The sequence below is a fragment of the Eumetopias jubatus genome, unplaced genomic scaffold (genome assembly GCF_037043125.1).
Source record: "Eumetopias jubatus isolate StellerSeaLion01/CBP00866 unplaced genomic scaffold, mEumJub1_p1.0 scaffold_1, whole genome shotgun sequence".
Classification (NCBI taxonomy): domain Eukaryota; kingdom Metazoa; phylum Chordata; class Mammalia; order Carnivora; family Otariidae; genus Eumetopias; species Eumetopias jubatus.
In genome coordinates, this window is record NW_028274807.1 from 193391440 (window position 1) to 193403523 (window position 12084).

The window sequence follows — 12084 nt, forward strand, 5'->3', positions numbered from 1 at the left end:
CTTCTCTCTGTCTCCTTCCATTGGATAAAAGCATGCTTAATCCCAGATAGCCCCTGTGTCAATACCAGTTGCTTACTGGTAGCTCTTGTAGAGCCAGGGCAATCATCCCTAAAGAGGATCAAGAATGGTCACCTGGGTTGAGGATTCATCTGTAATTATTCTAATGGGCTTCTCTAACTTGAGATGTAATAAACAAATTAACCAAGAGGAGCTACAATGGCAGTGTTTACTGAGTATCGATGTATATATCATTCCAGGCACTAGTATACTAAATGGTCAAACGAAACTAAACCATCAAATTCCTCCCCCTTACAGAGCTTACACTGTGATAGAGGAGATAGATGATGAATAAATATTCAGGTGCTGTTAAGAGAACTAAAGCCCAGTAGGGATAACAGTTGGAGGTTTGCTTTAGAGGAAATGATCAGAGAAGTCTTCCTTGAGAAAGTGACATTTGAGCCTCTTGGGTTAACAGGGCCATCATATTGTCAACATAATTAATATGTACTGCCTCTGACCTGCTCATTAGTCCCTCCGCCCTGGTGGTGGTGGTGGCAACTTCTATTTCTTGAATACAAACTATGTACCAGGTGTTGTAGAAGCACACGCGTTACCACCTTTAGCCCTCGTAATAATCTTACAAGATAGGTCCTCTTCATTTCTCGCATTTTACAAATAAGGACGCTGAGTCATACACAAGTTAAGGCGCTTGCCCAGGAGCAAAAGGTGGAGCCTGAATTTATCTGAAGTGGTGGTTCCCAGACCGTTGGTTCCAGGGATAGTGCAAGGGGACTGAACACACCCATTTCTTCGAACCAAGCATTGCACGCGTCATGCGGGGCCCGTTATGTGCTGGTAAAACTAAATAAAATGTCTTCCAAATTGTGTGCTACCATTTTTTTTAAATACACATAGCTCCTATGGAGGTAATGAAAATGTATTTTTATTTTAAAGTGAAACTGAATTTGTAACAGCTCTGAGTTTTGCATATCTTCTCAGTCATTTAGGTACTATATGTGCAAGTACTGTTATCATGTGGAGGATCATGGACATGGTTTGATATTACACAGAGCTTCTTAAACTTGAAAAGGCTCTAACTTGGGGCAGTGGTTGAAAGTCCAGATTATCAGGCCCACCTTAGACCTATTGAATCCTAGTCTCTTAATGGTAGGGTCCGGGCATTATGTTTTTAACAAGCCCACGGGGGATTTTAATATGCACCCAGATTTAAACTGATGTCCACTTGCCAGCCTCAGGGAGAACTGAGAGCTACGCTGGTGTGAAATCCAGTTGCTTGATGGTGGCTGCAGGGTAGAGCTGAGCCATGTCCTGGACCAGTGGGATACATTTTGTAATCAATTAATGACGTCTGCCCTAGGTACAGGGTGTTAATGTCACCATATCAGTTATCTTTGGCCTGGGAAATACCTGTCCGTTGACCTTTTCTTTTTTTTTTACATCTATTTTTCATTTCTAGTTAAAAACTTCTTCAGAGTAAGTTTCAAAAACGGTTCCCAAAGTCAGACCCACTCACTACAAGCCAACGACACCTTCAACAAACAGCAGTGGCTCAACTGCATTCGTCAAGCCAAAGAAACAGTTGTGTGTGCTGCCGGGCAGGCCGGGGTGCTGGACTCCGAGGGACCAGTCCTAAATCCTGCCACTGGGAGCCAGGAGCCACAGGGAGAAACAAAACTTGAGCAGATGGACCAATCGGACAGTGAGTCAGACTGTAGTATGGACACGAGCGAGGTCAGCCTCGACTGTGAGCGCATGGAACAGACAGACTCTTCCTGTGGGAACAGCAGGTACATCGAAAGCAACGTCTGACAGAGCCGTGTGTATTACCTGTACAGTATTTGCATTCCACACACGGAACGGTTTGGAGAAGCACTTTTTAATACTTTAGTGACCGTGTTGACCCCGTCTCTTGTATCTTGTATCTTTATCCCTAGTACTGTAACTGCCAATCTGTCCGTGTAAGCTGGGGTCTGTGGCAACTCTTACCCTGTATTGCATTTCACAAGTGTCTGGAGGGATGGAGAGGTACTTGAACAAGTTACTTTCACTTGTCCTGCTGGATTTTAAAAAATAGAAAAGACTCTCTAAACTACTGTTTCATGTAGATTGCTTAAAAAGAATCCTCCCTTGTTTCTCTAGTGCTTTTCTAGCTCTTTGACATGATAGCTGAAGGCATGGAATTTACAGGGCCTGGCAAACGGCACGAGGAAGTCACTCGTGTATTGTGATGGTATGTGCAGGAAAACGGGAAAAGATCAATCCTTGCAGTGAACTTGGTTCAATGTTGTCCAACCAGAAAGCATGAAAACATCCCTGGGGATGCTGGACGCTTAATTGTGCAAAGGAAGAAGCACTGTGTTGACCTTGCAGTGTCATCAAGTGCAAATTTGATGCAATAATCTATTAGGACGTGGAACAGTGTCTGACCTTGAAAGGACGAGCATGAAAGCAGCCGCCAGCTCTGAATCTTGACCTGAAATGCATTTGCACCGGAGCGGCGGTGGTTGGGGTGGGGGGGGGGGTGCCTGTCATAGTTGCTGGCTTGCCTTAGAGAGCCATTTCTAGCTGAAGACACCAGAATAGAACTCAAAAGTCCTGGGAATACCCAGCAGGCTAATAAGAAGGACCATTATCATTTTGTTTCATGTGCCAAGGCCTACTCATATTTTGGAGCACTGAGGAAGAGACCGCAGGTGAGTCAGTGACTCTGTTTACAGAAACATGTAAAAGGAGGAGTTTGGAAGAAGAGCTTCATCATGACCTTAGGCGGGAAACATTAAGAGAAAAACAAGGTCCAGTGCCCTTCTGGGAAAGGCCAGCGCCTTGGGTTTTCCTGCTCTGCTTTTGGGTCATCACTTTGCCGTCTCTGGCTCTGTGCTGTGATCAGAGTCATAATTACATTCTCCATAGGCCAATTTTAATTAACTCTATGATTAATTAGGGGTCAGTTAGCCAAACTAGTAAGCTCTTTGTCTAGCCTTGATTTACAATGCAGAGTGGACTGCCGACCTTTAAAAAAAGTTAACTGAATACACAGAAAAGCTCCCTGTGAGTGTAAATATTAAGGATGACCTGTGCAAAATTATTCCCACACCAGCACTAGTAGTAATGATTCTAAATTATTGCCAAAAAGTTTTTTTTTAATCTTCTGTGTCTTTCAAGTTTACAGAGAGCAGTAAATGCTATGTTATTTTATTATGTACATCTAACATGTGCATTCAAAGAAGCTGTGTGACAAGATGTATCAATATAAAAACAAGGTAATATTACTTATTTTTCAAAAATGAAAAAATATTGTGGTCAATTTTACCCTGTAAAACATATTTCTGTATTTATAGATTTTAAACATGGTGAATTTTTTTTTCTATTATGAGTTTATTTAAAATTGCTTTGTTTCTCAAATTGTTACTGATTTAGCAAGTGAGTGAACTGCTGCAGATAGAAGCAGACATAAGCTGAGAACCGATGTTTGATGGTGGAGGAAAGAGTGAATCATTCTCTGCAGGAGCCATCGGCCACTTTGGTCAGTGTGTTGAGACAAGAGGTCCGTTAAGTGCTGGCCTATGGGAAGAAAGTGAATGTTTTGATGAAATGAATGTTTTTGTATAATGGCCTTAAATTTTTCTGGAAGCATTTCAAATAAATTACATTAAAATGTCACCTTCGTTGTGTACAGTATGTGCCCAACAAATGTCAAATTTCAGCTATCTTCCTGGGAGGTTCTTTCTGGAATTTTTGCTTGTTGTGCCCAAATACAAACTCTAAAATAGGGTGCAGGTTGAAATAAATGCTTCAATTTGATCTATCACAACTTTTGCAGAACTCCTATTTCTAAGATCTATTTTTTCAAGTATTCTCTATTCATTCACTTATTCACTTACTCATGTTTAACCACTGTATCTTGAATCTGTACTGTGTGGAAAGTCATAATTGTGATAGGAAAAGAGTATTGAGTCTCACTGCTAGGATAGGTGACTGTTGAGAAACTTGAGACCAAATAGTAGAAGGCAAATTCTACTTTGAAATTCTTACTAGAAATTCATGCCACTTTTTCTTTAATTAAAATAGTTTTGGGGCACCTGGGTGGCTCAGTCAGTTAAGCCTCTGCCTTTCGCTCAGGTCTGATCCCAGGGTCCTGAGATTGAGCCCCGCATTGGGCTCCCTGCTCAACAGGGAGCCTGCTTCTCCCTCTCCTCCCTGCTCATGCTCTCTCTCACTATCTCTGTCTCTCTCTCTCAAATAAATACAAAATCTTTTTAAAAAATTGTTAGTTTTGGGGCAGCTGGGTGGCTCAGTCAGTTAAGGTACAACTCTTGATTTTGGCTCAGGTCACAATCTCAGGGTTGTGGGATTGAGCCTCACATCAGGCTCTGTGCTCAGCAGGGGAGTCTGCTTGAGATTCTCTCTGCCCCTCCCCCCATCTCTCTCTCTAAAAATAAATAAATCCTTTAAAAAATGGTTAGTTTTATTCCTCCAAAAAGTAGTCTTCATTTTTTTTTTTAATTTTACTTATTTGGAGGGGAGGAGAGAGACAGAGAATCTTAAACAGGCTCTACGTTGAGTGTGGAGCCCAGTGCAGGGCTGGATCCCAGGGCCCTGAGATCATGACCTGAGCCAAAACCAAGAGTCAGATGCTTAACCAACTGAGCCACCCAGGCACCCCCAAAAGGTGGTCTTTAGATGAAAAGGCTAAATACTTGTCACCAATTCTCAGTAGCAGGGTGGCTCGATAAGGCCAGTAGGTAGTCTCATCTTTGTAATAACCTCTCACCATTTTCTTTAACATGCTGCTAATTCTAAGATTAGTCAAGATACTCACATAAATGTAAGTCCATCTTTTTTCCCCAAATGAAAACTCACTCCTCTCATTCTCTTCTTTCTCCTCCTTCCTTTCCATCCTCCTTGTCCTTCTTCAGTGCCCCTTTGGATGTTCCATCCACCTCTCACTGCCATGGTTGTGCTGACTTTGATCCAGGAGGCTGCATCCCTAGCAGTATACTGACATGTTGCGGGTTAGTAGATGACTGAGGGCTAAATGGTTTTCTTCAGTCTATTCTCAAGATGTTATTTTACACATAACTAGATGTAATCCTTGCAGTCAAAAGGAGAAGTCATAAGCAAAGAAGAGTCAGAACCAGCAATTTTGTGCAAAATTAGAGTGTGGTTTCAGCTTCTGGTTGTGGTCACCACCAGTGACTGCTTTCATTTCCATTCCTGGCACAGTCTCCAGCAGCTGAGAAGGCAAGACTCTTCATTACAACAGGGTTATTTTCACAAAGTCTCTGTGGGTACAGGAAACTGCAACCCACTGTCTTGGAGAGCAAGCTGTTCAACTTTCCATTTACATTCTGTCTCTGTCCACCTTTTACTAATTCTCCAAAAGCCTGAGGACTCTCGGGGAGATTTGATCACACAGTTCTACGTGAGCTGTTTTCCCCACCTGATTCCCCTTGGTATTGCAGAAATCCCATGCCGGACACCCCTTCTCACTGATGCAGTTGGCTCAGTAAACTGAAACTATCTTTGTTTATTGACAGAATGCTGGAATTATGGTATTGAAAGGGAATTTGAAGAGGGTGCCTCAAACCCAAACCCTCCAGAAGGAATCCGAAGATCATGAAGATTTAACACCTTGCCCATAGGAACACACAATGAGAAAAGGTGACTGTACTCACTGCACCTACTGGGCCTTATGCAAAGAAGCACAAAACAATCACAGCTCATAGTGTCACATCTCCTTCCTCCGGGCTTGGTTAGCACATTAGTCAGCTATGTAGATCCACCCAGACTAAGCCCTTCCTCAACTGACCTGGAAAGCATAGCAAAGGATTAGAAACCATGCTCTGTATCTTTGAGAACTGATCATCTAGTTCAGGAAACCGGAGGGGCATTCCAATTGACTTGTCTATTTACACATAGGTGTTCACACACAAACACACCTAAATGTTAATGAACTGTGATACTCATCTGTGAAAGGTTTGAAGAATATCATCCTGCAGGTGTTGTATTCAGTGTATTTGTTTCCCTGTCTGTGAAGGGACACTTTAAGCCCTCAGGCCATGTAAAAAGTGAGATAGTGAATGTGAAATCACTTTGAAAATGAGTAAGAGCTAATGGTTTTCTTTGTTGTTATTTAATACTTTTAAATTTACATGCAGTGTTAGAAAATTTCTCAGAAGTATGGGATTGGTCTTTTTCATTCCTTGTACTGCATGACTGTAAGAGGGGTGAGTGGTCTTCTCAATCCAGCAAATCCGTATTTTTTCTTTGGTGTTTTCCTTTCCACAATTTTCTGGGTTTTTTTTTTTTCTTTCAGGAACCCCAGAAAGAGAGATTTTTGAACTTTGTGGATTTGCTCTCTTATTCCTGATCGGTTTTCAAATATTCTTATCCCTTATTCCTACTTTTTATTTCCTTGTATTTTGTTTTCTCTCAGGGAGACTTACTTGTCTTTATCTTATAACCCTTCTATTAATTTGGGGAGAAGATTAGCTATCACAGTTTTTTTAAAAGATTTTCTTTTGGGGAGCCTGAGTGGCTCAGTCAGTTAAAATTCTGACTCTTGATTTTGGCTCAGGTCTTGATCTCAGGGTCATGAGATCAAGCCCCATGTCGGGCTCCACGCTCATCGGGGAGTCTGCTTGGGAGTCTCTCTCCGTCTCCCTCTGCCCTCCCACTCCCCATGCTCTCTCTCTCATATAAATAAATCTTTAAATTTTTTTTTATTTTTTTAAGTAACCTTGACACCCAGCATGGGGCTTGAGCTCACAACCCCGAGATCGAGAGTCATGTGCTCTACCAACTGAGCCAGCCAGGCACCCCAATCACAGTTTTATTGCTAAATTTTTTCCCTTTTTCTTTTTTTTTTTTAAAGGAAGCTTTTTTTTTTTTTTAAGATTTATTTATTTATTTATTTGACAGAGAGAGAGACATCGAGAGAGGGAACACAAGCAAGGGCAGAAGGAGAGGGAGAAGCAGGCTTCCCGCTGAGAAGGGAGCCCATCACGGGGCTCGATCCCAGGACCCTGGGATCATGACCTGAGCCGAAGGCAGACGCTTAGTGACTGAGCCACCCAGGCGCCCCTTTTCCCTTTTTCTATCATTGTTCCTATTCTTAGAGTATCTTGTTCTTATTTAGTGAAAGCCGTGTCTTCTCTAAACTAAAGGGCATCATAATTCTGTTGAGTTTTTCTTCTTGCATTGTTTGTTCAGCTGAGGATAATAATAGTAATTTATAGGATTTGGGGGAGGATTAAACGCGTTAATATATCCAAGGATGCAATGCCAGATATCTTCATTTACCTCTCCAAAGCCACTCCCTAACCCGATCCTTCCTTTAATGTGCCTGCAGCACCTGCATGTACTTCATCAATGGGCTCTCTTGCTAGTAGCTTCCGGCCAAAGGGAAGTGCTTGCATAACATCAGAGAAGGGAGCAGCTGAGGTTAGATATTTCTTCCCCCCTGCTCTCTCAAAGAATTGCCTTGGTCCAACTGCATCTCTTGACATGAAGTCACAATTCCCCTCAAGGAGTCCTCTCTGAGTTCCCATTAAGCTTGCCAGCCTAGGAGGGTACCAACGCTACTGTCACTAGCCCTGGGAGACTGCATTGTCCCTATACCCTGCCCACAAGTGCATAAAGTCCCCTTATGAAGTTCTCCTTGAATTCACCTAATTTGAATCTGCTGCAGAGCCTGCTATGCCCCTGACAGATACTGGTGGCTGACATCGTAAACATTACATTACATGTGCTATCATCATCATCATCGTCATCATCATCATCATCGTTATTCCACCATCTGTATTCTATTTTCACATGTTATGGTTCAAGGATACAAAGATCTTGCGGAATCATCAAAGATGGATTTTGTGTTTCTGTTTCTTATTGTGGCGATGGATTGTTTTCTGAGAAAAAACATGAAAATCTATTTCAAAAACCAAAGCAAAATAAAGACTTTTTCAGACATACCAAAGCCAAAAGAGTTCGTAACCAGCAGACCGATACTACAAGAAAAGTTAAAGGACCTTCTTTCAATGGAAGAAAAATGACACCAGATGGAAATATGGATCCACACAACAGAAGAAAGGGCACTGGAAATGCAATTATGTGGGAAAATAGGAAATGCGTTTCTTGTTTAAGTCTCCTTAAAGTAATGAGTTCTAGCTATTCTGGAATAACAAGGACTAGCTTTACCTTTTCATCTGAAACAACCAAAAAAAAAAAAAAAAGACAACATATATGAAACTGTGGTTTTGAAGACACCGGACATCTGACATTGAAGAACAGTGGCCCTAAGAGAGGGAGAGCAAAGGAGTGAGCCCTGTGGTTGCTCCAGCTTATGGCCTCAAGAGGGTTTTCAGGCAGCAGTGCAGAGTGGAAACCACTCACCCGTCAGTGGAGACTGAGTCAAGGGAACTCACTAAGTGGAAGAGATGGAGCTGAGAGTTCAGGGAGACCAAGGCAGCCATGATTTAGAGAAGGGAGCAATGCCTGGAGGGAGAACCGTGGTGGTCTGCAGAGCGACCCCCTCAGGTGCTCAGCTGAGTACTCATCAGTGCACACATGTGGAGAAACTACCCAAGCGTGGGGGAAACTATCAAAAAGGATTAGAGGGAACTCACACAGTGCTGGGAATAGGGCCTGTTCCCACAAACCACACCAGAAGAATATCATAACTGAGTAAAGTACTCAGAAGGGCCTACTTTTGGTAGTGGGGAATAATTAACTCTACAGTAAACACAACTCTGGTTTCCACTTAACAAGCCTTAAAAGAAAGGCTGAAAAGGATCAACCATTTCCAAGTAACTTAACTGCACCCCAGAACAAAACTCAATTATTTCTAGGACTACAAAATTATCCAGCATCTAGCAGGGTAAAATTCACAGTGCCTGACATCTAATCAAGGGCTATAAGGCATGCAGGAAAGTACAACCCATAGTGAAGAAAAAAAATACTAAAGCCAATTGAAACCAATCCAGAACGGACACCAATGTTAGGATTAAAAGAAAAGTGCATTAAAAGGTATAACTGTGTCCCATATTTTTAATGTTAGGTGGAGAAGTGAAAAATATGAAAAAAAAAAAAAGACCCAAATCTAACTTCTAGAGATGCAAACTATCATGTATGAGATGAAAGATACACTGGATGAGATTAATAGCTGATTACACATTGCAGGAAAAAAAAATCAGTGATATAAACTATTAACAACATTAACTACTCACCATCAAATACAAAAGATAGTTTTTTAATGAAAAAAGCATCAGTGTGTCACAAGACAAACATAAGTGTCCTAATATTCATGTAATTGGAGTCTCTAAAGGAACAGAGAGGAGACAGAAAAAAATATTTGAAGAAATAATTGCAAATATCTTTCCAAACTTGATAAAACTATCACCCACAGATCCAACAAGCTTAATAAACACCACACATAAGAAACAATAAAACTACAAGGCATATCATAATCAAATTGTTCAAAACCTGTGATAAAGGCTAGCTCAGTTGGTAAAGCATGCAACTCTTGATCTCGGGATTTTAAGTTCGAGTCCCACATTGGGTGTAAAGTTTACTTAAAAATGAAATCTTTTTTTTTTTTTTTTTTTGAAACTAAATGTTACAGTTTATTCCATCTTCATGATTACAAACATTACAGGCAGGATAGGTACACAAGGCAAATAAAACAAACTTCTCCCATTTTACTAAAGGCAGCATTTTGGCAGTTTAATGATAATACAGGTTCGCTTGCTTAATTTGGGCTGAAAGCTGGCAACAGCAAATCTTTGCAATTTAGGATCTTTCTCCATTGTTACTCCAAGGATCTTCATTCCTAAACTACACTATGAGCTCAGAAATGGTGTGCAACATTCTTCAAGCTTTCACATCTTAATCAGAAATCTGACACCTCTTCTTAAGGCAGAGAACTCTTAAAGCTGTCTTCCTCTTGGCTACCAGTCCACCAGCAATCTTAAAAGTTGTTATTATAAAAATAAAACCGTGCTCCCAAGCATTGATTAAAACTGTTGTGCTGGGATCCCTTTTCAGAGCTTTAGCTCCCTGAGAGAAAAGAGAGATCCTAACCAATTGTTTCCATGAATAATAACCCTTTAGGTACAATGTACCTAATGTCCTTTGCAGCAAAACTCAAGAGGTCAGGCAGCCCTGATCATCTGGACAGGTTTATCAGTATTTACATACAAAGGATATTTAAAGCTGATCCCAGACCAAGTATTGCAACCATAATCCCAAGAAGTCATTCAGTTTAAGCACATGGAGTTCCTGCAGGATGCCAGAGCAAGTGAGAAATCATCTCATAGCAGAGTGATGGGGTTCATCATCTTTTACAAGTGAGAGAAATCAAGGAGGAAAGAAAACTCCTTCCTCCTAAACTCATCATCAAATCGATGGCTATTTTCACAGCCTTAATTGCCGAAATCCAGTGTCCTCAATTTCCTGATTGGAGGAGTCTATTTTCAAGGTGACTGTCAAGGTCAAGAAGAGCTTTCAGGCTTTTCTTTGCCATGGCCCATGAATTCCAGTCCTTCAATGGGAATCTCTTTCTCCTTTATTGCTTTCTGAACACACTGCTGATAGCGCTTGAAGAGGTCGGTGCACGGGTCTCCGGAGCCGTCCCCCTTGAGGAACTTTTCGGCAAACCAGCGATTGAAGCACCGGTCGTACTCGCGCTTCATGTCGGTGCAGGCCTCCCCTACGCTATTCATGGCGGCGGCCAAAAATGAAATCTTTAAAAGAAAATAAAGCAATAAAGAGAAAACCTGAAAAAGTAGCCAGTGGAAAAAGACATGTTAGGTACAAAAGAACAAAGTTAAGGATAACAAAAGATTTCTCATTGGAAACAAGGCAACCAAGAACACGGTGAGTGATATCTTTAAAATACTGAAAGAAAAATAACTGAACCTGGAATTCTATACCCAGGGAAAAGATCTTTCAAAAGCAAAATAAATTCTTTCCAAACATAAAAAAGCTGAAAGAATACATTACCAGGAGACCAAAACTACAAGAAATTTCAAAAGAAGTCCTTAAGGCAGAAGGAAAATGATACTAATGGTTGATTTCACATTCAAAAAATTAGTCAGGGGCCCCTGGGTAATGCAGTCAGTTAAGCATCAGACTCTTGGTTTTAGCTCAGGTCCTGATCTCAGGGTCATGAGATCAATCCCCACATTGAGCTCCACTCTCAGTGGGGAGTCTGCTTGAGAGTCTCTCTGCCTCTGCCTCTGCCACTCCTGCTCATAATCTCCCTCTCTGTCTCAAATAAATAAATAAATCTTAAAAAGAAATTAGACAATGTGGGGCACCTGGGTGGCTCAGCTCAGTTAATCGCTCAACTCTTGATTTCAGCTGAGGTCATGATCTCAGGGTTGTGGGATCAAGCCCTGCAACCGGCTCCATGCTCAGTGGGGAGTCTGCTTAGGATTCCCTCCCCCTCCTTCTGCACTCCCCCCACCTCACACTTGCATGACACACTCTCAAATAAAAAAAATCTTTCAAAAAATTAGTTAATGTAATTCATCAGATTTTAAAAGGGGAACACATGGTCATCCTAATAGTAGAAAAGTATTTGACAAAATCCAATATACATTCCTGATTTAAAAAAACAAAAACAAAAAAAACTTCCAGCAAACTAGGAATACAAGGAAATGTTCTCAATCTGATAAAGGATATCTATCAAACTAAAACTAGCATCATAATGCTGAAGACTGAATGCTTTCCCCCTAAGATGAGGAACAAAAGAAGGACAACTCCTATTTATTATTGTACTGGAAGTCCTAGCCAGTGCAACAAAGCAGGGAAAATAAGTAGAAGGCAGTTCAATTGGAAAGGAAGAAGTAAAATTGTCTTTATTCACAAATAATATCATCTATGTAGAATTTTTCCCAAATTAATAGAGCTTTTATTGCATCTTTAAAATATCATAAATAAGTCTGAAAAATCATCCACCATCTTGCTGTTTCTGTAGCTGAGCAGCATAGATCTTATTCATCAGCCTGCTAAACTGTTCCTTTTTCAGAAACATAGATACCATCTAAAAATTTTCTGATATCCTTG

General features: G+C 41.0%; 1 protein-coding gene and 1 pseudogene across 3 annotated transcripts in view; one reads left to right on the forward strand and one right to left on the reverse strand.

Annotated features, from left to right (window-relative positions):
• The window catches only part of ARHGEF3 (Rho guanine nucleotide exchange factor 3), a 309795-nt gene extending 306114 nt beyond the window's left edge, over positions 1-3681 (forward strand). For all 3 annotated transcript variants that reach the window (XM_088027978.1, XM_028110363.2, XM_028110364.2), the window contains one exon: positions 1478-3681. In XM_088027978.1, coding sequence (XP_087884104.1) covers positions 1478-1830 — 353 coding nt within the window. In that variant the 3' untranslated portion in view covers positions 1831-3681. The remainder of the gene's footprint in view (positions 1-1477) is intronic.
• A 6030-nt stretch (positions 3682-9711) lies between these two features.
• Positions 9712-10739, reverse strand: LOC114214640 (TP53-regulated inhibitor of apoptosis 1 pseudogene; annotated as a pseudogene).
• Positions 10740-12084: the final 1345 nt, after the last annotated feature.